Source organism: Trichoderma atroviride, chromosome 4 (genome assembly GCF_020647795.1).
Source record: "Trichoderma atroviride chromosome 4, complete sequence".
In the NCBI taxonomy this organism is placed as follows: Eukaryota; Fungi; Ascomycota; class Sordariomycetes; order Hypocreales; family Hypocreaceae; genus Trichoderma; species Trichoderma atroviride.
The window spans coordinates 3364020-3388062 of record NC_089403.1 but is presented as its reverse complement, the minus strand read 5'-3'; the positions used below and the strand labels follow the sequence as shown (position 1 = coordinate 3388062).

The following is a 24043-nucleotide window of genomic DNA, read 5'->3' as shown; positions in this document are numbered from 1 at the left end:
TTATTTACCCGAGGATCCGCCACTGACCGAGCCGATGCCTCACCGCGGTCAAGCAGCCACCTACGCCTATCGTTTCTCTCGCTAGTAGACACAAAAACCAACCCCCACACCCTTGTATCGTAACCCCTCCATGATTAGCATCCCATACGAATTACATGTTAGCGAGGGGTTCCCCTGAAGAGCCACGCAATTGCCTGCTGCAAAGCCCACCGAGCTATTGCGTCTAGCCCTTGCAAATCGTTGCTCATTGGCAGGACATTCCATCACATTTCATCTGCACTGCCGGCGCAGCAGAATAAGCTAAAATACTCTCCGGCATTTCTAAGCCTTAATTTTAGCCTGCCGTATTCCGCGTATGGTGGTTCGTCAGGCTGGACTAGGTTTCTCACTTGAACACTTTTTTTTGGGCCAGCCTCTGTTTCACGTTTGGTGGTGAGGACCTGGTTTATTAGCCTGTCTACTAATCACGAGGAGAGTTGATGCAGTCGTCATCAGCGTGTATATGAACTGGGTTCTCAGAACAGCTTTTACTGCGTAATAGTCTGATTTCTCCTTATCCATTGGCTCCTATTAGTCACCACTTTTCAAACCCTCGAAACGTTCCAATAGCGTATTGTTTACTTTGAGAAGCAAGCAAGTTCAAGCAGCAATCATGTCACCCAGGGAGATTGAAGAGATGCTGCAGCGGGAGGGCAGTCAAGTCTCTCCTGACAAGTATGATGAGACGACAGAAACCGTGGGCGCTACCCAGAGGCGAACGGAGCTGCTAATCCCAGTTTTGGCCGCCTGTCGAGAAGTATGGACCTCTGGATCTGAGGAGATAGAGCTCATGGTTGAGAAGCTGGGCGATGGCAGCAGAGATGGTGAGTGGCTCTCACAGCCAGTATGAGAGCTCTGGAATATTTCAGGATGAGCTTCAACAGCAAGGCAGCCACCGACTGACTTGATATCTGCGTCGTTATAGTTGCCTGGCGGGTCCCTTTTGGAGACTCGGGGATCTTGGAATTCTTCCTCCGCGTCCTCGCCCGTGATGGCCTCAAACAGGGTCTGCAAATCCATGCCCTGCGGCTGGTCGGAAACTCTTGTGCAGATACAGACGTGAACCGTGCCAGAGTGATGCAGGGAAACCACCTCGCCACCATCATCAACCACCTGCAGGACAAGAGCTTGATACCCTTCACCATTCCAGTGCTTTTCAACATCCTGGTTGACTATGGTGAGACCGATGACTCCTCAGCCTTGCATGCGTGACAGAATAATGAAAAAGAACTAACTCAACTTGCCATGATAAAGAACCCGCACAATTGGCTGCTTCGGAGGCCAACCTCAACCAACGTCTCATCGCCCTCTTGTCCTCTCCGAACCTTGCCAACTTCGTCGTCTTCATCCCCTATTTCTGCAAAATCCTCATCTTGCTCACTTCTCAAGAAGGCGAAACAAGCCGCGCAAGCCCAAACACTGTGGAGGTTGCCCTCAGGCTGGCTACAAGCATGCCGTCGCGAGATGACCTCGACGACTTCATCTCTCTTGTCACAGTAGCAGCTGCTTACCTTTCTGACGAGAACTTTCAAACTGCTTTGATCCAGGGCCCTCTGCTGCAGCTTTTCCTCTCCACGTTTTACCACGCTCACACTCACTTCAACATGGTTCAGGTTGATGACGCCGATACGGTAGCGGCCCTGACGAAGCTCTACGCCGCCCTCCTCAACACTCTGGCAGATGTCACGGGCAACGACCTATTTGTTTCGTGCCATCCGCTTCAGAGTCAGGTTGCCCAAACCTTTCTCGCCTGGCTTCAGAGCTCGAACCCGCAGCTGCAGACCGCGGGCTGTCTCGCTCTGGGCAATCTCTCTCGCTCCGATGAAGTATCCATGGCTCTCGTTCAAATCCACTTCGCGCATACGCCCTTGATGAGACTGCTTTCGAACCCCGAAATCGTCGACGCGCAGCTCCTCCACTCAGCAATGTCCTTTTTGAAAAACCTGGCCATCCCGGTCCAGAACAAGCCGCTGCTGGGTAGTCTGCTGGACGTGGGCTGCATACCGAGACTGCTCAGCCTGGATACCTCCCCCCAGGTGCAGTTCACCGCCGTATCTCTGACCCGGCTGCTGGTTGTCAACTGTCCGCCAAACGTTGCCCGGATCTGTGCCCCCCTCAGCGCAGATCCGGCCAGCTCAGCGCGCGAGCGCTCAAGCGTTCACGCCATTATTGCACTGCATGAGCGCTCCGATGCCGAGCCCACGAGGCTTGAGGCCGCTCGGGCCATCGCTGCTATATGTCGTGTGCTTCACTCCAACCCAATTGCGACCCTGCTGCCAGACTGGGAGCCTCCTGTGGTCGAAATCGACGCAGATTCGCCCGAAAGCGGTCCTATGGATGCAGACAATCAGCGGCTTGGATATTTTTACAGCAAACATGACGTCGGTAGGGTTCTTTCGTTCCTAATCAGCCAGCAGAAATGGCCATCCCTCCGTTCAGAAGCGTGGTTCATCTTTGCTCTCATGTGTCGTTCCAAGGAGGGCAGTCGCGTCATCATCACGGTGCTTCAAATGCTCGGCATCATCACAGAGCTCATCAAGGCCGTTACTGGGAGAGATGCGCTTCCCAGCGAAATCGGAAGCAGCGGTGATAGTATCGAGGGAGCATCGTCCTCTGCTTCTCCCGATGGCCAAATCACTTCAATGGCAGAGGGACTGGGACTCGAACCTCAGCAGGCAGATCCAAAACAGCGGGAGAGTATGATCCGAGTGGATCGGGAGAATGCCCTGGTGATGTGCACGGAACTTCTCCGGGCGTGGGGCCATCAACTGCCTGGCTTGAGGCTGAGCATCCTGCAAGATGTGGTCAAGGAGGGCACGGAGATTGTGGCGGCACAGAAGGCAGCATCATCGTGAAGCTGATGGGATTATGTCCACCACAACTAAAAGAAAGAAGAGACGGAATTTTACCTTTTAGCTTTTAAAATGTCATTTTGGATAAGCATCTATAAGAGAAAGAAGGGTGGAGTGTAGCGAAATGTAGCCGTCTATATACTCTTTATGCAGCATTTACCTGGCTGTACTTTTTTAGTAGTGCGTTGTTCCACCGTAAGACCGTTCAAAGTGCACATAGCAGCAATTATAGAGCCAATTAAACAAGAAAAATGATTAAAAAAAAAATAGAAGCAAACTTTTTCACGGTATTAAGAAACTACGTATGCCTCATGTGCGTATTTAAAATGCTGCCATTTGACCCTAATTTCTTTCTTTTTAAGTGTGTACAGGACAGGGTCGGTTGATCATGCAAATAATTCTTTGACCTGGGGAACCTAAAAGAGCATATAATAATTCCTCTCGTACCCACGGCCCCTGAGCACTTCCATATCAAAGCCTCGAAAACCGAACCTTTGCCACACACTTCCCGATAAGAGACGCAAAGAGCAAAAAACCCTTAAAACACCAGTTTCCCTTTTGTTGACAAAGTTTATTTCTTGGCAGTCTCGGCCTCGGCCTTGTCACGAGCACGCTTCTCACGAGCACCCTGGTATCTGGCGTTGCTGCGGGCAGTGCGCAGCTTGGTGTAGGCACCGCCCTCGATGGCAGCGGGGATCTCGCTCTTCTTGATCTCAGAGACACCAGCGGAGACGTGGGCAATAGGCAGGGCGGAGGCGATGGAGGCGGCCTTGTCGAGCGAGGCGACGTCGGTCTTGGTGTCACCCTTCTTGGGGGCGTTGGACTTGCGGGGGGAGGAGGATGAGGCGCTCCTTGTAGGCCTTGAGGCGGGCGACGTTGGCGGCAAAGCCCTCCTCGCTCAGGTTCTGTCGGCGGAAATCGACAGAGACACCGATGGTGGGAGCCAGTGACTTGGAGATACCGGCCTCCTGTAGGATTTGTTAGAACCAGAATTAAGAAAAAAATCTCTTCACTCGTTTTCTTGTCTTTCGTTTTTTTGTCGATCCAGGGCCTCTAAGAGACTATTCTTTTGCTTTGTTCTTTCGAGGCCAGGAGGATTGGGAATGGGAATCGCGCAATCAATTCGTACCTTGAGCTCGGTGAGGGTGAAACCACGACCGGCACGGACCCGTCGGTTGTACTTAAGGGTAGGGCATCGCACGATAGGTCGGAGCTTGTCGACGGGACGGGGAGCCAGAGCAGCGGCCTTGGCCTGACGAGCAGTACGTCTCCGGGTCTTGCGGCCGGGCTATTCGAGAACAAGTCAATATCTCGTGTCCACATTGTCCCAACTTTTCCTATGTCGCAACTTTTTTTTTTCCATCATTTGGGTTTCAAGAATCGCGTACCTGGTCGAAGTGAGTGCGAACCCGTCGCTGCCAATCCTTGCGGAAATCTGTAGGAGCATGTCAGTCGCCGTTCATCATTGCTCGTATATCGCTGTTTCGTCTTCTTCTTTTTGGTATCCTAGTCGGGGAGATGCTCACGGTTGCTGATAAGGGTTTGGTTGTGCTTGATCGCCTGTTTGAAAATAAAAAGTCAATAACCTGAATGGATTCGAGCAATCCAAAATGCTCCATTGGGGGGGGCATCTATCCATACCATTGTGTCTGCTTGCGATCAACGTGGACTCTGATGCTCGTTGTTCGGTAGGCGTTGAGATTTCGGAGGATGAGGCTCGTCAAATTCGTCAAAGGGTTTTCGTGCCCTACCACAGATACGTACCTCGTGGGGACATGCCCTGCCGCGCACCAAAAATTAGAATCGCAATCACGTGCTCCGCTTAAAAATCGTTAGCGCCTGGATGCCTGATTTGGGGCGATTTTGGCGCCAGGCATCAGCTTGGAGCTATAAAATGCCGTCGACGCTGCCACCGTTTTGCTTGTTTTTCTTCTTTTCTTCTTCATACTTACCTTGTTTCGAATACCCCAGTTCAAGATTCGGGGTATTCAGTTGGGAAGGCCTGCATTGCACAGCGCGGAGTCGTTCCTTGCTCCATTGTCCTTCGGGGCCATGGGAGGCGCAATTTTTGATATATCCACTCCGTTTTCATTGTGACGGCTGCTATATGCAGGCGCATGAAGAAGATGATAGAGCAGAAGATTTGGCGATGTCGTGACGCAGATAGTCAGAACGCGTCAAAGTGCACAACTGTGAGCAGGCGCGTGTAGGAATTCGCCACATTGTTTGAGACATCACGTAGACCCTGAATAGGTACCTGAGGTAGTAATACCTACCAATGCAGCCTGCCAAAGTGATGAATTTGGTTCTGGGAAGCTGCTTCCGCCCACTTTGCATAAGTCTTGGAGTACAAAGCCAAATGCTTCAACAAGATTATAGCAAGCATACGGCGTATGCATAGCCAGTTTTTTTGCCGTAATGCTACAAAGACAACCTGAAAGAGACAGAATGCCAGCACGGTGAGGTGAATATCTGCATGGTACAACGGTCAACTCTCCCATGAATGTCAGCCAAGCATGCTCGCGTAGTAATTTTCCAATGTCCAATCTGCCTGCACCCATTGCCGCAATGCTTCACCTGCAACTACTGTCTCGATCGGTATTCCGTCCCTGGTATGAATCAAAAGCTATAGTACCTTAGCTCATCGTCCCTAGCACAATTCTCCTCACTCTTCTCCAAGAAGCAAGAAAAAAAACAGCCCATCTCTCAATGCCCGGAATTACCCCGCACCAATCACAAGCGCCAAATTCCACTTTGCTCGTCCCTCCATTGCCTTTTGCACCTCATTCAAAAAATCTCACGAAAACGGTCCATTTCCGACGTTGACAAAATCTCTCTCTTTTCTTCCCAATCATCCCTCGCCAATTCCCTCTCTCGTCAATTCCTCTCAGACTGCTGCCCTAATCACAGTCACTTAAAAAGGCGTTCCCTCAATCTTCTCAAATCAATCTTTTTCTCTCTTCTTTTTACTTCTTCCTCAACGACAAAATGGCATCCCGGATGGGATCCCGGAGCGTCAAGGACGCCACCAGGTTCACCTCGACTATACCCCACGCCACATCGAAATCTGCCACCTCTGCCGCCGCCGCGCCCAGGACCATGAGAATCCCCGGCGAGACGCCCGAGCAGCGAGTCAAACGGTTGCGACAGGCCCATCTGGCGGCGCAACAGGCACAGATTAGCAGGACGGACAGAGTGATTGATGCGTCAAGGCGGTTCTTCGATGTGGCGCACCGGTGGACGGTGGGGGGGCTTGTCATGTTCTCAGGTGCGTTTGAAGCTCACAGCAGCCCAACTTCTCTTGAAGATGAGTCAAAAGAAGAAAAGGAAGGCTAACAGAGACATATAATTAGTCGTCGCCGGTGTCGTCAGCGTATACTCGGTATGGGACATGCTGCGCTACAACCGCGCCCGCCGCGCCGAGTGGATAGAAGCCCAAAAGAAATTCGAGGCCGACGAGCTCGCCACCGCCCGCATCGCCTACCTCAAGGGCGACGCCACCGAAGAGCAGATCCTCCTCGTCGAGGAGGCCAACCGAGAAGCCGAGGAGAAGGGCATCAAGCTGCCGTCCCTCCTGTCCCCGCCTGAGCACCGAACGCATTTCGAAGAGCACGTCAAGTCTGCATTCGAGGGCGACCAGGGCCAGGCGGCGGAAAGCAAGGGCAAGGGCATCCTGGGATACATCTGGGGAGGCAGCGACAGCAAGAAGAGCGACGCCAGCTCTACCGTTTCTGCAAGTGCTGTTCAGTCCGCGTGGGAGCAGGAGAAAGAGAATCAGCTGAGTGTCCCTGCACTGGAAACCGGAAGCTCCTCTACGGAATCCAAGAAGAAGGGCTGGTGGTGAGCCAAGTAGGAAGCAAAAGATAAAACAAAAGGGGCGAAAGAGAAGGGAGAAGACGTAAAATCTTGTCATTATATCACTTGGGTAAGGAGGGCAGCAGCCCGTGTATCATAATTGCATGGCTTGCACTAGAAGGAGTTGGGAGTCATTTTGTTGTATGTATTATATAAGGAGATACACCTCCCAACTACTATATCATATGCATCTAAATTTGTTGGACACGCAGAACTAACAAAGAGATGTATTGTACTTTAAAAGGAAACTAAAATGTAAACTCTTTTTTTATATATAAATGAGAGTGTTTGTTATTATTAAGTCTGTCATGGATATGAATGATGGTGAGTCGCTTCTCATAATGTAAAATGCCTGATGCCTTGTGTTTACCAATGTTGCGCCCCAGAAATAAGAATATATATAGACTGCCATGCCGAGCAATCGCTTCATCAATAACGCTTGTCTAGGGGTATGCATATCGCTAACCCAACCAGAATGTCTCTTTTCTTTTCTTTTTTCATGAAAACAACAATGCAGATGTCGATGCGTGATATCAATAACGAGTGCGTCGCAAAACCTGGCCGTCCGTCAAACTCCGATAAAATGTGATGATTGCAAAAAAGAAAACAAAGGAAAAGGAATCAGACGATATGACCCTGGATGTCGCAATCGACCATGAGTCGCTGGCGCTTCCAGAAAAAGTTTCCCGCCCTGTCACACAGTGAAGAGGCCGTTTGTCCCCGCCTTGAAGCCGACGACATCGAGCACCGATTTGGCAAGGCGGGCTTCTCTACATACTTTGATGTAGGGTGCACGGTACATTGTCTCCGGTCAGAAGTCCTTGTTAGGTGCCGTCGCTTCTCCTGCCAATCGAGGGGTCTGATGGCGGCATCCCACAGGACCGGGTCAAATTGGGGGTCAATGACTTTTGTCCTCCCCTGCTATGAGATGACGATGTGGTTAAAGTGCCCAGGCACTTTGAGTCTGCACTTTTCGCAATCGGCTCGGTACCCGATACTGAAGCTCTTTTTCATGCCAGGCTGCCATGTCCAGCTGTCAATGGTGTGCTTGCTTCGCATATGGCCTCTGCGAGCAGGGCTGGGTGAATGGGCGTCACCCTCGCCGTCAGCTCCGTGTAAGTGCGAGCGCGGCGGCGATTCAATGTCCATCATGGCGTTGGGGTGGTCCATCGCGCGCGACGGCGACGGTGGTAGCACCAAGGCAGCATCCATGGTTACGCCCATGCCATCGTCCACCATCATGCTTCCTTCGCCGAATTCTTGGTCCAGAACGTTGTCTTCCACTTCTGAAATCGGCGACGGTAGCCTCCGGTGGTTTTGCGCAGCTTGCCAGTCCTCCAGGCCCGACATGACACGAGGCACAGACTGGTCGTCTGAGAAGCCCGCGGGGTGGTGGCCCATGTTGATAACCCCATTAAGCATTGTCACAACAGGCCCAGGGCCAGCCCACTCGTTCTGCTGGCCGCGCACCTGCGCAGCAAAGCTGGGCTGTATTGGTGTTGGCATCCGGTTAGAGCTCATCATGTCCACCTCGGTGTCGTCGTGAGAGCCGGAGGAGCTTCCCACGGACGAATGCGACCAGCGAGAAAACAGGAGCTGGGCGGCATGGCCATCAGACTCGGCGCCCATGGACGATGCGGACGGCCACTGCTGCGACGACCTTGGCGAGGTTCGAAGAGGAAGGCATTGAAATCGCTTCTACAACACCGGTTAGCATACCCCGCAGACTGCATCACAGCGTAGAGCATCTCTCTGCTTGGACTCACGCTACGGTGCTCCTCCAGACCCATGGACATGCCGTCCACCTCTCCCTCACTATCTCGGCCACGCTTCCGGCCGGACTCAGACATGACGTCCACGTAGCTCTGTGTACCAAACATTGCAGTGGCCCTACGCAATCGCAATGCCGCGTGATCTGGGGTATAATATGCAGAAGAAGAAAGGGATATAGAAGAATGCGTGATGATGGAGTACCTGCACCCAATGACGGAGCTGGGTATCAGGCAGGACAAGATACAGCAGAAGTGACAGGTGGGTGACCGCCGCCTTGGCTACCACAGGACGCCCCTAAGATTCTACGGAGCAGTGGGCTCTCGACAGCCGCACAGTCGCACAAAAGGCAGCAACTGTCGCTTGTGCAATGGCGAATGCCTGATTAATGCAAATTGGAAAACCAAAAGACGGTGGCTTGGGGAGGTGCTTGGGGGGCTGTAGCTGAGGCAAGACAGTCCTTCCACTCTTGGAGCTAGCCCTGCTCGAGATCGGGAGACCTGATGAGGGGAACGAACGCAAGGAGAAAAGCTGCCACCTGCCGCCGAGCTCAACCCTAGACTTCCGGATCGCCAATGATCATCGATAGAGGTCCGGTGGCGGTGGCCTGGAAAAGAGGAGGAAGAAAAGAATCAATACAAAGGGGGGAGGCGCTGCGGAGGAGAAGAGCAAAGTCCAGGCCCCGGCAGTGCTCCGATACGGTGTAAGGTCTGCTGTTGCTTGTGCTAGCAGTCGGTATTAGCCCGTAGTAGGTATGTGAGACAGGCAAACACCGATGGCTGGGGAGAGAGGCCTGTATCGATGGTGGGCAGGGGGGCTGGGAGAAGCAATCGCGGAGGTGCTTTTGCTGCCTTTCTGCAGGAGATTGGAGGTGCCTGCTAAATTATAAATCTCCGATTGGTGCCTCTACGTAGCAGCAAGTCGACGCACAACCGGCCAAGTAAATTACGGGAAAGCAATTGAGTCTTCACGCGGAGAAGAGGTTCTGGTGAAGAAAAGATAAGATAGCAAGTCACCCACTCTCGCCTGCTCGGTACAGCGGCGCTCCAGTATCGGTGCTTGCGCTGCCGAAAGAGGCCCAGCCCTCTGTAAGTGGCCGCCTAACCCCACCATGCACCCCATTCCTATGCGCGCGCAGCCGCCCATCGCTCAGTCAGCAAACCCGTGCGAGTAACCGCAGCTTTCGATTATGAGCTCGAGTAAAGACGCAGCACGGGCTATGGATGGATTCCTACGCCTTTCCTTTTGTTGATTTTCTCTCCTCTCTCACTCTTCTTTTTGTTCTTTTTTCTCTCCTTTTCACTTTGTTCTTTTCGTTCTATTCGTTCTCGTCCGTGGCTGAGCTCCCTTGGTACTTGTTTCACTGTTGCTTCAGGCAAAATGCCGTTCATGGTGCTAGCGGAATCAGCGTGTAACCTGATCTGCACGATCTGCTCTCCAACCTGGGGAAAAAGGGTCCTCTCGGCTTTCATCCCAAGTGGCGTCAGATGCACTCAATGAGAGGCGTGCTCCGTACATTGATACTTCTGTTTAATAGAGGTGCACCGGTGCTCAGTTGACGTAGCAGTACCTTGTGTCTATCTCGCATCATAGAAGCGGTGAAGCAGTTTGGGCTGCAGCGTCTCTACTTTTTTGTTCCGTACAAAGAGACCTACAAAGAGGCAAAAATCTGGATGTGATACTACTAGGTAGTCTAGCTGTTCAACTTCAATTGACCATCTGTGGAAGTTGAGCAAAAGAAGAGAAATGAAAGAGGTTTGAGGTATCAATCAGCAAAAAAAGGCAAGATCAAATCTTATCTCACTCCTCCGGGAAGGCTCGAACTTCCAACCTCCTGATTAACAGTCAGACGCGCTAGCCAATTGCGCCACAGAGGAATTGATGATTCGACGCATTGAAAGAATGCTTATAAGCCTAGGTAGTTTGTCAATGAGATTAAATACGAGTATCCCACATCAGACAAAACCAAGTTGTTCATATGAACATATGCATATGATGCGAATAATATTGCAGGGCATGATGTTTTCGGATTATTTTACCTGTGCACCACAAATCTCCGTTTTTATATCCTATTAGAGAGCATCTAGGGTACGCTATACGCAACCCATTGCTTCTAGACAAAGACGCTATCTATGTATGAATCACAAAGACTCATCGCACCGCCAAGGATGCTGCGACATATGTAATATCGAATGCAAAGGGCAGATCGATTAAGCTAGCTGACCATAAAAGCCTACCATGCTACAGCTTAATGAAATCATTTTTTCTCATCATACAATACTCGTATTAGGTATATTACTTCTACTGCTGCCATGCAACGCGGAGAATTTGCAACTTACATGCATCTTCTAGGGTAAGAAACGTTGTCTGTCCTAAGCTTAGCGGCCAGGCACATCGAAGATGGCTTCCCACAGGTAAGAATCTAATGCACGTAAAGAAACAATACAGGCCTCAAAACGGCAATACTGCCAGTTATCACCACATGCAAAAAAGGGCAGCAGTCAGCATAGAATGCTGACCGTCTTTTGAGATCCCGCAAGCGCCGGATTATAAAACCCGCTGAGCGACATCGACATGGATATACATGTGGTGATCAATTAGCTCCCATGTTCCCGCCTCCCGCCGTGCTGACAGCAGGCCACTCGGAAGCAATCCCACCATCAGAAGCAAAGCAAGTCGCAGCTTACGAGTATTACAGCCTGTAGGAATGCTTACGAGAGGCATTGGGATTAAACTCACACTGCCCAGGCCAGTAATGCCCTGTTGCCTGATCACACCTTTCTACTGTATGCACTGGGTGGTTACGGCCGAAAACACCTCGCCAAAGGCCAGGACCCGTCCATCTAGAGTGGGATGCATCATCGCCGCAAGATCTGGACCGAGAGCGGAAGGTGTGTAGTATTGTAGTAATCCCATGCGGCGTCGTCAGCTTACTGCCCAGCAGTGCTGCTCGAATGTCCAGGCAGGATGCTGGATGCTGGATGCTGGATGCTGGATGCCGGATGCTTGATCAGCATCGATAACCGTGTCAGTAGAATAGACCCATCGTGGAAGCGCCAAGCCCATGAGCCTGAAGAATATGAAAGAAAGACAGAGCCCTAACAGCGGCCAAGGCATTCAAGCCAGAAACAGAAAGAATCAATAAATAACAATAGCACTCAATTTTGCAGCGACACGAAAAAAAGCATGTGTTAGTCTCACGTCAATTTTAGCTAGCCCGTCTCTTTTTTAGGCTCGTGGAGCGGCCATTGCAGAAAAAAAAAAAAGTAAAAAAAACTTTGTTGCCAGAGGGCTGAGATAACTCGTCAAACACTGGTCCAATTGCGAGCCATCAATTGACCACTCCCGGAGCTAAACTGACGTACATACATCCATGCTGTGGTGGATGGACCCTCTCTTTTTTCTGTGACGCCGCATCCACCACTCCACTCCTCCGAAGCACGGCCGGTAGCAAGGCAGCATGGCCTCCGAGATGTTGTCCAAGGGTCAATCTGACTCATTGGACACCCGTGCGATGGTATTTATCTTGGACGGGCTGTCTTCTAGAAATACTCTCTGATTTTTATCAATTTTTTTCTTCTCTTCACGTACATCACACTGAAAACTGACCCCATTGCTGCTTAAATCTCTATTATACCCCCTTCAGCAGCTTGTGTAGTGACAATTGCATCTGGCTCAATCCCGACATCGCAAAACACCCCACCCTAAAGGCCAGACCTCTTAATTTTTTTTCCTTTCGCATCTTACACCACATACAGCAACACTCCCAACGACAAAATGCCTGGCGTTGATGCAATTATCACTACAGATGACACCAGAAGTACGTATTAGCGAGATGCCAGTTATTCCAGTCTGCGAAAGCCTCATCCAGCTGTCCCGGCCGATGCCGTGGTGCTGGAGACTTTGCAATGCGCCTTGGGTTGTTTAGCACATGTTGCGCCGATGCTGTTACCAATCGCTCTTTGCGCCATTGGACAGCTTGGCCGTGATATTCTGCACACAGAGCGATTCGCGCCTCGTAACATGGTATGCTAACAGACGTTTGATAGTTCTGGGTCAGGATCCGTTGATCCCCCCCGGCTCTGCTGCTCTCTGAGATCCCTATGACCGCCACTGCCGCCGAGACCATCATCAAGGGCCGAACAGATGCCGCCAACATCGTCATGGGCCAGGACGACAGACTACTGGTCGTCGTCGGTCCCTGCTCCATCCACGACCCCGAAGCTGCCCACGAATACGCTGGCCGTCTCAAGCAGCTCTCCGAGAAGCTCTCCGGCGATCTCTGCATCGTCATGCGCGCCTACCTCGAGAAGCCTCGCACAACTGTCGGCTGGAAAGGCCTGATCAACGACCCTGATATCGACTCTTCGTTCCAGATCAACAAGGGCCTGCGTGTTTCCCGCAAGCTCTTCGTCGACCTGACCTCCAATGGCATGCCCATTGCCACCGAGATGCTCGACACAATCTCCCCCCAGTTCCTTGCCGACTGCATCTCCGTTGGCGCCATCGGTGCCCGAACAACCGAGTCTCAGCTTCACCGTGAGCTTGCCTCCGGTCTGTCTTTCCCCATCGGCTTCAAGAACGGCACCGACGGCAGCCTTGGCGTTGCTATTGACGCCATTGGCGCTGCCGCCGCCAAGCACCACTTCATGGGTGTCACAAAACAGGGTCTCGCCGCCATTACCCGCACCAAGGGCAACGAGCACGGCTTCGTTATCCTGAGAGGTGGAAGCAAGGGCCCCAACTTCGACAAGGACAGTGTTCAGGCAGCCAAGAAGATGCTGCAGGACAAGGGCCAGAAACTGGCCATCATGATTGACTGCTCACACGGTAAGTCTTGCTTTACGTTTCAAGGCATTATATAAGAATAGGTTGACTAACAGGGTCGCAGGCAACTCCCAAAAGGACCACAACAACCAGCCCAAGGTTGCCAAGGTCATTGCCGACCAGGTCCGGGAAGGTGAGCGCGCCATTGTTGGTGTCATGATCGAGTCCAACATTGGAGCGGGCAACCAGAAGGTTCCTGCTGAGGGTCCCGCCAGTCTGAAGCGTGGCGTCAGTATCACCGATGCTTGCATCGACTGGGAGCACACCGTCACTGTTCTAGAAGACCTTGCTTCTTCTGTCCGCGCCAGAAGAAAGGTCAACTCAGGCGTGCCCAGTGAGGCCGCCAAGGTCAGCACTTTGGAGGAGGATTAAATGGAGTGGTGTCGCATGGAATAGTTCAAATTGAAAATCGGGAGGGAAAAAAAAAGAAAAAAAAAAGAACAGGGGTTGGTTTGTTGATATTGAGTCACAACCCCCGAAGCGTATGCGGGCTGCGGCTGGCTTTACCCTTGGCCAAATAAGGTCTGAAGGAGTGCGTTCAAACGGAAGAAACAAAATGGCGCATTGAAGGAACCATTAAAAGTATATTTCATCTTCAGCCATAGCTGCAATGGCATACAAAAGCCTTTTTAGAATATTAGCATTGATTTACAAGCAACATTTCCCGTCGGGAGCCTGAATGCGTCCAAGTTTGTTGCTCATGATGAATAACCAAAGATGTTCATGACCCTTTTGCATTGTAAATCGTCGCATTGAACATATATACTATCGAGTATTACTGCCCACGGCTGCATAACTGGCGCCTGGCCGTCCTATTGATCGAGCCTCCCTCCATTCCAGCACCCTCTTGAACGCAGCCCAGCCTAGCAGTCCCAGCGTCCCAAAGATGAATCCCCACACAATGATCTTGTCCTTGTTGCTGTCGCGCTGGAAGCACATGGTCACAACGTCGTCTTCCTCCGCGTCCTTGCAGAAGGCTATCCCTTGACTCAGGCAAAACGCCTTGGTGCACTCGGAGCATGACGACGTCGCCGATCGGGGGACATGGTCTTGGGGCGAGAATGATGCGTCGTGGAGGATGGACCGGCTGTCGGACTGGTGCTGCGGACCGAGTGGAATGATGGTGCTGTTCTTGAAGCATGTGCACTTGCAGAATCTCTGCGCGGCTGATGGCACAAAAGAGTCAGAACGCATCGGCAGAACTGCGCGCGCGGCAAAGCTGTTCACTTACAGGAGGCCGAGGCCAGAGCTATGAATGCGGCGAGGAGCAGCACGAGGAGATGGATTCGCGCCATGGCGACTCTGGGCGCATTTGCGGACCGGTGCACCTTGATAGAGCGGCTGTCGCGATGAATTGGAGGAAGCTGACACTCTTCCAAGTAGAAGGCCGTGTAGCTCTACTAAATGGCGGCTGCGAGGCTGGTCGCAAATGTGGGACTGTCTTTAACGTTGCTGCGCTTTGGTTGGTCCGTAACCGCCACACTGCGGCCCCACGTTTGACAAGGAAAAGTTGCAGCCCATTCTCCAAAACCGCTTATATCGCAAAAATCTACAGACGACGCTTTGGGGGAAACCATTTACAGGCTTTCCCGGCACATACAATTGCCAATGGCACGAATAACGAGGATGCGGAGACTCCAGTCTCTGCAATTGTCGCTGCCGTCACAATGCGCCGCAGGCAGACCTTCTTTCGCCGCTGCCCGCGCCATCTCGACGACCAGCCCCTCGCAGGGCAAAAACACCGAATGGATCCGAGGAAAGCTCTGGAAGGGCGAGGCGCCCGGCCCAGCTGACCCCTACACGCAGCGCCTGGAGCCCGAGACGACTTCGAACCTGCCAGAGGAGGCGCTCGAGAGCCGGCCCCGACAGGACAAGACGCCCGCAGCCGTGCGAGACACCCGGCTGGCTCTGCCGTACAGGCGGAGCGAGGCCCCTACCGAGAAGGAACTGCAGGCATCTGACCCTACGTATGTGCCTGCTACGGAGGCGGAGGGCCTGGAGGAGATTGGGCCGCTGAGCACGTGGTGGGAGCAGCCTGGGCACTGGGGAGAAGAGAGTGCTTTCAAGGGGTTTGGCAGCTCAGACAAGGTCGTGGAGAGGGAAGTCTTGGAGGTCTATCTGCGACGAGCCGTTGTCGAAGCACTGGCACTACAACAGACGGGAGTCTTTTCAGAATGGGCCACGAAGAAGTGGTCGGAGACGGGGTCTAGGAACGAGCTGGAGCAGGCACTGGCCCTGCAGATCGAGGTGCAGGACGGCAAGGCTACTCTGAAGGGAGATGCCTCATCGGTTGTGAAGACTTTGACGAGTGAGTTGTCAGAGGCTGAGTCTGCAGAGAAAATCTCTGTTGAAGAGGCAAAAGAAATGATCAAGTCGTGGGACCCCTCATGGAAGAATATTGCGCTGGACAACTCATTACGCTTTGCGGTACGTCCATTCTCACGGGGAAGAAGACTCTACGGAAATGCATTCTGTGCACCCGGAGGCGATGACAATGTTTGACGAACCGTGACTAACTTTATGTCTTTACGTCTAGCTCCGCAAGCGTCTCTACCAGCTCACCGGAACCCTCCTCCCAGACGCCAAACTCGCCGCTGCCAGCACCACAAAGCACATCCTCACCCTCGCATCCCGGGACCCCAAGCCACTGAAACTAGCCCAAATGCTGGAGAAGCGCAATGCCTTCAACGAGCTGACCAACGTCACCGTGCACGACCGAAGGATTGGCGCCATTGACAAGGAGGTCTCCGTGGGACGCTGGAAGGTGATTGAGGAGGAGCTGAAGAAGCGCGATCTGCCAGTGACGGGCTATGGAAACGCGGGTAGGAACAAGGAGAGAGATTGGCTGACGGGAAAGATATAAGGCTCATGATTTTTTTTTAACGCAATTTGAATGAGAGAAGTGACAGCGGCGGAGAGAGAAAAAAAAGAAGACAAAAAGTGTACGAATGTACACTATGTACAACAGTAAATATTGGAAAAAAAGGAAATTTACATATACAGGAGGCTCTTTTCACAACTTGAACGTTATGGGATCAGTACAATTGCAAACTGATTGAAAGGTAGATTATAAACGGGCCTTACAATGGACGTTTGATAGTTGTGTCCTCTCTTTTTCTTTACTTATTAATTTTACTCAAAGATATCAAGAAGAGTGATATTGAGGAAAAAATAAAGGCATCTACAACTAGATAATATGCGCATAAGAGCAGTGCTTCAAATCCGCTTTGGAGTGCACCTCATATTTTCTCCTCAGACTTTTTTCATCGTATAAATCTATACACGCATTCATTTTGTTGTCTCAAACTACTTTCTTGATACCCGCTTACTGTATTACTCAACAACTCAACGTTTTACTTTGACCCGGTCCAAGCAGCAGCGGCATAAATGTAACGCTGGCGTTTTTTCAACTCATCCAGTGTCCATCTTATTGGCTATCAAGGTCTCTTACTCGGAGAGGGCAGTAGTGCTAATTGTTTGACATGGTGACATCGAGCATGACATTTGAGGTGGGAACTTGCGACAATCTCAAAGCTACGCGAAAGCATCGAGATACTGCTACTACCGCCTACATAAGATATGTAGCACTCACTATTCGGTCCCGGAGAACTTTCCCGGGCGTCGCAGTGCCCGAGAAACACGGCTTTTAGGCTTTTAAGAAATGATCATGGGCCGCTCGTCCCGGGTTGATGGCTGTTCGTGTCTCACTTGCACTCGTACGCATTTCGCTGCTCGGGTCTCGCTGCTCGGTCCTCGACATGTATACGCAAGCCGCCAGAAAGGGGAAAAGAGAAAAGAAGAGAAGAATTCCCTAGGTTTTAAGACACAGGGTTGATTCGCTTTATTTATCTGCGGTATTAGCCAACTTCCAAAACAAGGCGGCCGGAGAATTACTCATGACAAATCTACATGGTAATAAATACGCAATATCGGGCATTGAGCAGCGAAAAGGCAGCACTAGCTGAAAGCGTAGCGACGACAACTTTATGGAGGTCTTTTCGCCTCTTTTCGGGGAACCTGGCGGACTCGTACGGGTAAGGCCTGGCGCCGGCGGGATCTTGCATTTGGACCATGGCTGTTTATTGGAGGATGTACAAGTCTCGCGACATCTTCTTCTCATAATGCTGATGCTGCTGGCAGTACTGCGCCGTCCTCGTATGCACAAGGTTCTTGGTGTAGGTAGCATTGTAGCTCCGCATGAGGGAGAGGGTGCAGGGGCACCGAATCGAGTGAATGTTGCGCCTGGTCCTACCTTATCGCTGGGCTGTCCTAGTCGCGTAATCCCTGTTCATGGAAGGATCCACGAAGGTTTTTGACATTTTGACATACAATACGCATCGAGATGTCATCCAAGAAGCTAGACTCGGCGGCAGAGCATTTACAGTATTCCATGCCTACCTGTGTTTGCATGAGCAAGCAGTAATAGGTAAATGCTGCTAGTAGTTGTTGTGGACTGAACTAAGAGAATGGATGTGACGGCACTCACGTCGCAGCGCATATGAAGCCCCGTGACTCGGTGTATATACTTGTACAAAGCCGTGGTGTGAACGGAGAATGACTACTGATATCAGTAAGTACGAGTAGTTTGTAGAACAGGAAATGCCACACGAACTCGTCCGCAAGAGGCTCGGCAATTTACGGCCACGTGGGAAGAGTTGCGCCATCGGCGGACCACAGATTTGGCAGTGGGCATTGGTATTGGCGACGAAGATTTGTCGATTCCATCTTGCACTTGTAAGCAGATGTAGGTATTTTCCTCTGTCAAGAGGCAGCGAGAGTACCTCCTTGTCTGATCTTGACAGGGTCAGCAGACTGCCGAGGTGTAAGACGCGGGTAGGGCCGTCTTCAGCGCTCCCTGCATCGTAGCATGGATGGATGTGCAATCCGTGCAAGAAGGAGTACAGAGCGGTGGTAGTATTCCGTAAAGACACTGCCGGCGCTGCCCGTAGGAAGGAGTACTGTACTTGGAACGTGGCCATATTGTAGCCTTGAGTGCCTGCGCTGCATGTTGGCACATGCAGAGCGCTCTTCACATGGCCGACGGTGATGCACACCCATTCGCGCAAACTATCAGGGCGAGTCCGGAGTAGTCTGGGTAGTAGCACTACTGTCCATTCAAATATTCCGTAGGGCCAACAACGCTTGCGTAATTCTCTCCAATGAAAAGTGCTCCATCGAGGCCAAGACGTTCCATTGCGGGCAGACGTCCACAATTTGGTCGTCGGTGATAACGGTAAGGCTAAGCCGCGGCGATCAGGGCATGGGCATTGGCTGGATTAAAGCTGCTGGGCTCGAAGGTTTGGGTAAAGAGTGAGTTAGCGGGTTGAATGCATCGGCGTGTACACCGCTCTCTGGCTGTGTATCTGGCCTATCAAGAAGCCGGAGACAGGCAAAGTGCTACCAAACGAGGCGGAGAAGCCGTCTGAGAACTCAAGTCCGACCCGCTGTAAATTCGGCGTTGTTGGTCGAGTTCCTCTTCAGCCAAGGAAGCACGGAACGAGGCTCTAATGAGGAAAAGGACTACCTCTAGAAGGTTGGGCGCTTGGAGAAGCTCGTGGTCATGGACGACGATCTGCTACTTGTCAGTTCTGCATTACCGAGCAGTAGTAATCCCGCGAATACCCCGTACATGGAACGGCATCAATGGCATAGCTTTTGATGACTTACAGGCAGTAATACTACCTGTACAGGGACAAGCTCTGGGGTCCAGGATATGTGCTTGTAGGCTTTGCACCGGTTGCTTCCCAGGCTGCTGAAGAGTGATAACCGGTGTCGAGACGCATGTGTTTGATGTCTGTGCCAAGTCTGAGCAGCATTGAAGCTGGTGGTGGTCAAAGCTGGCCGGTGCTTCTTCGCGGGACCTAAAATTGTCCGTAGAGGCGCTACGTACAGGGCACTTTAGCACCTGAAAGCCCCACAGAGCGCTAGGCGTTTAGCCTCCGGGGCGGGGGCGGCAGAGCGCTATAATGGGCTGGAAGGCCTGGATGCCCGCGTGCTGCAGCGCTCAGTTGGCTGCTTCTTCGTGCCGCTGCCGTTTTACCCAGCCAGTCACGGCAGCAGCTGAGATTCTAGCCCGTCGCGCTGCTAGCCCTACCGTAGGAGAGCGATGCAGCTCTGTGGCTGACCTGTGAGTAGCAGTAGTAGGTACATGTACTTGATACAAGGTACTAGTAGTAGTACAGGCACGGGTGCTTGTGTAAGAGAGAAGAGTTGAAGCGCAATGGCTTACAAGCAAAGGCACTGATACTGTATACAGATATAATTTGATGGCATTATATCAGACGGGAGCTATCTTAGCATCAGTCCCAGCCGGTACTTGCTACAGGCATATGCAGCTTGTACTTGTACTTGTCCATCCCATAGTCGCCTGGGAACCGCTGTAGGTACCAGGAACCCGCTGAGGAGGTTCCGATTCCGAGGCAAGGTGGTACTCGGCACTTCACACTTAATGGCTCACTCGCCATCTTGCGAGTGCTGCCTGGAACGAGTTAGCATGCGAAACGGCGCATTGTTAGCTGCGTCAAACATCGACAGCCGGCCGAAGCCTGGACCACCTTAATCTTGAAGCTGTCAAGGCCAGGCCTCTCCTTTCATGGAGCCCCCCCCAGAGTGGCTGTTTATCCTGGACATGGTGGCCATCGTATCTGCTGTGCGGAGGTGGATTCCATTGTCTTCCAACTCGCAGCTGCGGACGCATTACTGGAACAAGCACTCGTATGCGACCTCGGCAGCGGGACCCAGCAGCTCACGATGCAGCAACGTCGAGGAAACGGCGCAGCTGCGGCGAGTACGAGGCCGGGTAGAAGACACGTACAGGTACAAGAATAGAACCTGCAGATGCAGGCTTGGGCTGACGCATTTGCTGAGTGCGTGGTTCTCGCTAGGTGTGCGTAGTCAGACTGATCGAGGCAAGACCGACGACGGCGATGCCACCTCCATCCATCCATGTTCCATGTACGGAGAGCTCGCAGGCCGTCTGATGAATCAAGCAGTTCTTGCAGGGCATTGCCTGTGTGCTGAGCTTGAGGCTGATGTGTGCCCAACATCTGCCTCCTGCTGTACTCGATTCGTACCTGAGCCCGTATCTTGGGCATCGCGACATCTCCCCTCCACTCCGGGCCGTTTCCGAGTTGTTGGTTCTTCTGCCAGCCCTCTCCCCTCCTCGCCTCTTCCTTCTTCTCGGTCCCTCCTCTCTTGTACTGTATCGTGCTGTACTGTAGCTGGCTGATTCTGCTTTCTCTCCTGGGCGCAAAAAGCGGCTAATAGCTCACGCCTGACTCGGCCGTCCAGCAATCCGCCACGACCGCTTCGGGAACCCTAGACGAAGTGGACACGACTAGGGTGATAATCTTCGGCGAGAAGAGGATCTCACTGTCTTTTCATCCCCTCTAGCCATTGCCCCCAGTCGACGGCTTCTCTCGCCTGGCACGGAGCACAGTACCTGTATTCTGTACTGCATAGCGTGCCCCCAGCCAGCTCAGCCAGCGCTGTCCCCGGCCGCGCTCTTTCGTGTGCTCGCATGTGCTCCTGTCAACTGAATTGTGAGAGAGGAGAGAGGCTGGGCGGCGAGTCCGGTCCGCTCTGTTTCAGGGTGCCAGCTTTTGAACCTTTTTCTTCCTCGGGGCAGATCGACTAGCGTTTTCTGTTCTCTCTCTCTAGCCGGTTGAGACTGACGTCTGGCTGGCCAAAACCTTATGCTCGGAAACACAACGGACCGTCGCCTCTCCCACTGCAGCTCCCACGAATTGTCGACGAGGATTAAAGAAAATTAAAAACCAAACTAAGGGACGCCACACTCTCTGTCGACTCGCAAGGGCTGCTGCATCTAGGTCTGGATGCTCCTTGCTCTGGCAAGTGTCGCTTCCCCCCTCCACAACTCAGCTTGATACTACAACAGTGCTCTGCAACCCGCCATCGGGTCTCCCATACGACTTGTCAACTTCCGCCAAAACACAACTCTGGCTGACGACAGCACGACGAGCCTGGAGCTTCCATCACAGGGGACAAGCGACAGGAGACGAGCGCCCTCACTGTGCACAGCTCAGGGCGAAGCCTCTCATTCCAGTTACTGAGCCCGAGAGCCAGTTTGCCAGAGGGCTGCCTCTTGGCTTTGCGTAGCATGGACGATAGACGGCCTTCATTAGCTGTAATGACAGAGCCGTCCGGAATGATCCCCCCCTGATGAGGTGTGTACGACAAGACTGGGTCGGCCGTTTGCTGCCATGCCACCTGTAGACGATACGCTGTTCAACTCAACTGCTAACACGATGCGCTCGACACAGTCTGCGGTGTCACCACCGGATGACTTCGACGAAGTGAGTGGCTTATCAAATGCGCCTTCATGGGCTTAGTCTGTTGATGTCGGGACTGCTTCTAACTTGACTAGGGCAACGACATTGGAAGCTTCCAGTCTTCGCTGACCTCTGTTACCTCGTCCATCCTTCATGGTGTTGTGGGAGAAGGTCAGCGTGTGTACGCAGCCTATGGCAAAGAAGGTATGTAGAGTTCCGTGCTAATTTCAACCCGCATGTTTGTTGCTTGCTGCTCGCCAGCACCAGAGCTTGTGCTAACACCGCTCCCCTCCTTTCAGAGTATGGACTTCCCATGGATGACCAGGAGTTGGATCGCATGGATTTGTGCCACACAAAATATTACGCCCTCTTGAAGCAGCGACGCTTTCTATCACCGATTGGCGAAAACCCCCAGAGGATCCTGGATCTAGGATGCGGCACAGGTAATTCACAACGGAACTATGAATGCCATCTCGTCACTTGCTGATGTTGATTCAATCAGGTATATGGTGTGTTGAGGTCGCCGACGACTACCCCGGAGCACAAGTAAGACTCTCAATTAAAATAAAATTGATACGGATCTTGATATTAATATGGACTTGCCTAGGTTGTTGGCGTTGATATAGCCCCTACTCAACCACAATGGTACGTATGAGACTGAAGCTGCAAAGAGTATCAAAATGCTGACGAGTCTGTCAAGGGTACCGCCAAACTGCCAGTTCGAGCTCGACGACATTGAACAAAATTGGACGTGGAAATCAGACAGCGCCGACTTCATATTCTCTCGTGATTTGATCTTATCAATACGAAACTTTCCCAGATTAATCGACCAAGCATATAGGTACATCTTGCTCTCCTCAAACTAGGCACTACCCGAGCATTCTCATTTTCCTCTCCGAAAACTGACAATCTAACCAAATGTTTAATAGGCATCTAAAACCCGGTGGATGGGTTGAATTTCAATGCTATACCGGATTACTACATTGCGATGACGGCACGTTATCTGAAGAGAGCACGTTTCGGAATTGGGCGAACCTCACGAAGACGGCATGCGAAAGATTCGGCACTCCAGTGGATGATCCGACCCGATTCAAACAGTGGTTTGAAGAACGCGGATTCGAATGCGTAACGGAAGAGGTGTACAAGATGCCCTGTACGCCCTGGGCCAAGGACCAGCGCCTGAAGCTTATTGGAGCCTGGGAACAACACAACTTGATGAATCATCTAGAGGGTATGACCATGCGACTATTCCAAAAGAGTCTGGGTTGGACGGAAGAGGAGATTTTGGTGATTTCTGCTATGCTACGAAAGGAACTGCGAGATCTGGGCGTTCATGCCTACTGGCCTTAGTAAGTACACTTGTTGGCAAAATCGTCTAATGCATGCATGGCTTTAGGCTCGAGGAGAAGCTTACTAACGGCCAATAGCTACGTGGTGTACGCTCGTAAGCCCATGAGGCCAACGGGCCAATAGTGATTGAGGCCTTTACCACTTGCCCTTTTAGCGATTCCCGTTGACGTTGGCTCGATGCGTATGGCGACAGGGGTGCATACGTCAACTTGTCTCTGGAAATGCGGTATTGATATTTGGATAGCAGCAAAGACCGCTCGAGGGTGTCGCCGTCAAGGAAGATGCAGTTATACATACACTAATACCCCGATATTACGCTTGAACGACCTCGACATGTCGAATTAGAAGTCTTTACTGGCGGCAAGGTCATCGCCAGTTGCCTTCACCGCTCCACCGCTACTCCAGTTGCCCCATAAATACCGCCGAGGGCTCAGGGCACCAAGCATCAGGACACTTCCGGATGAAAACGGATGAGCAAAGGCCGAGGCTTTGCATGGGGCCCCATTGGCACCCCATTTGGCAATAGGACTCGCAGGACCTGAAATGACATGCTGCTTGTTTTATTAGCCTTTTCTTCTTCAGCTCTTCTTTCCTTGCAATTGTATGGTTTAGGCGTCTGCAATGTGGCGAGGGCACTTGTTTTAATGGAATAACATGACGGTGTATAAGTTATGGAGTATACGATGGAAAGGATTTTCTTGGCGTTCTTGCTCTTTATGCCTTTTGAGCGTGTTGCATTGGCATGGCTGGCTGCAGAATCAGCAGGGGGCACCGGGATCAGGAAGCATTCTTACAACTCGGTTGATCGCACAGCCACTTTCAATTTTTGTTTCTCGTTTCTTTTTTTTTTTTTTTTTTTTTTTGGCCAAGATATAATGGGCCATTTCTGGACATTAAATGGGAGTATCTATATTCTCCAGATAAACGAATCACGCATCAATAGCGAAATATCACATACCCTGTGCTGTACTCTGTACATGCATACTCCTGCACTAATAATTTTTTTCCCGTCTTAGTTTTTGTATCCATAACCTGATATATCTCTGACGAAGCCCGTGT

The 24043-nt window shown here is 51.8% G+C and overlaps 11 protein-coding genes and 1 non-coding gene across 12 annotated transcripts; 5 read left to right on the top strand and 7 right to left on the bottom strand.

Annotated features, from left to right (window-relative positions):
• Window positions 1-137: 137 nt before the first annotated feature.
• TrAtP1_008467 (uncharacterized protein) lies at window positions 138-3148 on the top strand. Its single transcript, XM_014086345.2, has 3 exons — window positions 138-863; window positions 965-1216; window positions 1294-3148. Exons 1-3 carry the CDS (start codon window positions 653-655, stop codon window positions 2892-2894), a joined length of 2064 nt encoding a protein of 687 aa, XP_013941820.1. The 5' UTR covers window positions 138-652; the 3' UTR covers window positions 2895-3148.
• Window positions 3149-3691: 543 nt separating this feature from the next.
• TrAtP1_008466 (60S ribosomal protein eL13) lies at window positions 3692-4535 on the bottom strand (the record flags this gene model as incomplete). The annotated part of the gene is made up of 5 exons (XM_014086778.2): window positions 3692-3859; window positions 4021-4179; window positions 4280-4326; window positions 4418-4451; window positions 4533-4535. 5 exons carry the CDS (start codon window positions 4533-4535, stop codon window positions 3692-3694), a joined length of 411 nt encoding a protein of 136 aa, XP_013942253.2.
• A 1044-nt stretch (window positions 4536-5579) lies between these two features.
• TrAtP1_008465 (uncharacterized protein) lies at window positions 5580-7003 on the top strand. The gene is made up of 2 exons (XM_014086777.2): window positions 5580-6159; window positions 6245-7003. Exons 1-2 carry the CDS (start codon window positions 5880-5882, stop codon window positions 6733-6735), a joined length of 771 nt encoding a protein of 256 aa, XP_013942252.2. The 5' UTR covers window positions 5580-5879; the 3' UTR covers window positions 6736-7003.
• Window positions 7004-8535, bottom strand: TrAtP1_008464 (uncharacterized protein). Its single transcript, XM_066113915.1, has one exon. It carries the CDS (start codon window positions 8373-8375, stop codon window positions 7668-7670), a length of 708 nt encoding a protein of 235 aa, XP_065970004.1. The 5' UTR covers window positions 8376-8535; the 3' UTR covers window positions 7004-7667.
• Window positions 8536-10319: 1784 nt separating this feature from the next.
• Window positions 10320-10393, bottom strand: TrAtP1_008463. Its single transcript has one exon. It is a non-coding gene; the product is annotated as a tRNA-Asn (tRNA).
• Window positions 10394-12032: 1639 nt separating this feature from the next.
• Window positions 12033-14000, top strand: TrAtP1_008462 (uncharacterized protein). The gene is made up of 3 exons (XM_014086774.2): window positions 12033-12336; window positions 12566-13346; window positions 13408-14000. The coding sequence occupies exons 2-3, from the start codon at window positions 12620-12622 to the stop codon at window positions 13713-13715; spliced, it is 1035 nt and encodes a 344-aa protein (XP_013942249.2). The 5' UTR covers window positions 12033-12336; window positions 12566-12619; the 3' UTR covers window positions 13716-14000.
• TrAtP1_008461 (uncharacterized protein) lies at window positions 14001-14702 on the bottom strand. Its single transcript, XM_014086335.2, has 2 exons — window positions 14575-14702; window positions 14001-14509 (listed from the first exon to the last, which is right to left on the bottom strand). The coding sequence occupies exons 1-2, from the start codon at window positions 14636-14638 to the stop codon at window positions 14109-14111; spliced, it is 465 nt and encodes a 154-aa protein (XP_013941810.1). The 5' UTR covers window positions 14639-14702; the 3' UTR covers window positions 14001-14108.
• Window positions 14703-14892: 190 nt separating this feature from the next.
• Window positions 14893-16441, top strand: TrAtP1_008460 (uncharacterized protein). The gene is made up of 2 exons (XM_014086773.2): window positions 14893-15770; window positions 15880-16441. The coding sequence occupies exons 1-2, from the start codon at window positions 14952-14954 to the stop codon at window positions 16204-16206; spliced, it is 1146 nt and encodes a 381-aa protein (XP_013942248.2). The 5' UTR covers window positions 14893-14951; the 3' UTR covers window positions 16207-16441.
• An 807-nt stretch (window positions 16442-17248) lies between these two features.
• Window positions 17249-17416, bottom strand: TrAtP1_008459 (uncharacterized protein; the record flags this gene model as incomplete). Its single annotated transcript, XM_066113914.1, has 1 exon — window positions 17249-17416. The coding sequence occupies one exon, from the start codon at window positions 17414-17416 to the stop codon at window positions 17249-17251; it is 168 nt and encodes a 55-aa protein (XP_065970003.1).
• Window positions 17417-18714: 1298 nt separating this feature from the next.
• On the bottom strand, window positions 18715-18993 carry TrAtP1_008458 (uncharacterized protein; the record flags this gene model as incomplete). The annotated part of the gene is made up of 2 exons (XM_066113913.1): window positions 18715-18915; window positions 18973-18993. 2 exons carry the CDS (start codon window positions 18991-18993, stop codon window positions 18715-18717), a joined length of 222 nt encoding a protein of 73 aa, XP_065970002.1.
• Window positions 18994-21565: 2572 nt separating this feature from the next.
• On the top strand, window positions 21566-23107 carry TrAtP1_008457 (uncharacterized protein; the record flags this gene model as incomplete). The annotated part of the gene is made up of 8 exons (XM_014086771.2): window positions 21566-21658; window positions 21730-21838; window positions 21934-22077; window positions 22137-22180; window positions 22242-22279; window positions 22335-22475; window positions 22564-22983; window positions 23062-23107. The coding sequence occupies 8 exons, from the start codon at window positions 21566-21568 to the stop codon at window positions 23105-23107; spliced, it is 1035 nt and encodes a 344-aa protein (XP_013942246.2).
• A 218-nt stretch (window positions 23108-23325) lies between these two features.
• On the bottom strand, window positions 23326-23963 carry TrAtP1_008456 (uncharacterized protein; the record flags this gene model as incomplete). Its single annotated transcript, XM_066113912.1, has 2 exons — window positions 23326-23535; window positions 23943-23963. 2 exons carry the CDS (start codon window positions 23961-23963, stop codon window positions 23326-23328), a joined length of 231 nt encoding a protein of 76 aa, XP_065970001.1.
• Between the last annotated feature and the right edge of the window lie 80 nt (window positions 23964-24043).

Excerpts from the sequence above, each read along its gene's own strand:
- TrAtP1_008467 (XM_014086345.2), top strand. The coding sequence starts at position 653 with ATGTCACCCAGGGAGATTGAAGAGATGCTGCAGCGGGAGGGCAGTCAA. Across the intron at positions 864-964 it reads GGGCGATGGCAGCAGAGATG|TTGCCTGGCGGGTCCCTTTT; the intron begins GTGAGTGGCTCT and ends GCGTCGTTATAG. Across the intron at positions 1,217-1,293 it reads CAACATCCTGGTTGACTATG|AACCCGCACAATTGGCTGCT; the intron begins GTGAGACCGATG and ends GCCATGATAAAG.
- TrAtP1_008465 (XM_014086777.2), top strand. The coding sequence starts at position 5,880 with ATGGCATCCCGGATGGGATCCCGGAGCGTCAAGGACGCCACCAGGTTC. Across the intron at positions 6,160-6,244 it reads GGGGCTTGTCATGTTCTCAG|TCGTCGCCGGTGTCGTCAGC; the intron begins GTGCGTTTGAAG and ends ACATATAATTAG.
- TrAtP1_008464 (XM_066113915.1), bottom strand. The coding sequence starts at position 8,375 with ATGGGCGCCGAGTCTGATGGCCATGCCGCCCAGCTCCTGTTTTCTCGC.
- TrAtP1_008462 (XM_014086774.2), top strand. The coding sequence starts at position 12,620 with ATGACCGCCACTGCCGCCGAGACCATCATCAAGGGCCGAACAGATGCC. Across the intron at positions 13,347-13,407 it reads CATGATTGACTGCTCACACG|GCAACTCCCAAAAGGACCAC; the intron begins GTAAGTCTTGCT and ends ACAGGGTCGCAG.
- TrAtP1_008461 (XM_014086335.2), bottom strand. The coding sequence starts at position 14,638 with ATGGCGCGAATCCATCTCCTCGTGCTGCTCCTCGCCGCATTCATAGCT. Across the intron at positions 14,510-14,574 it reads AGCTCTGGCCTCGGCCTCCT|CCGCGCAGAGATTCTGCAAG; the intron begins GTAAGTGAACAG and ends TTGTGCCATCAG.
- TrAtP1_008460 (XM_014086773.2), top strand. The coding sequence starts at position 14,952 with ATGGCACGAATAACGAGGATGCGGAGACTCCAGTCTCTGCAATTGTCG. Across the intron at positions 15,771-15,879 it reads ACAACTCATTACGCTTTGCG|CTCCGCAAGCGTCTCTACCA; the intron begins GTACGTCCATTC and ends CTTTACGTCTAG.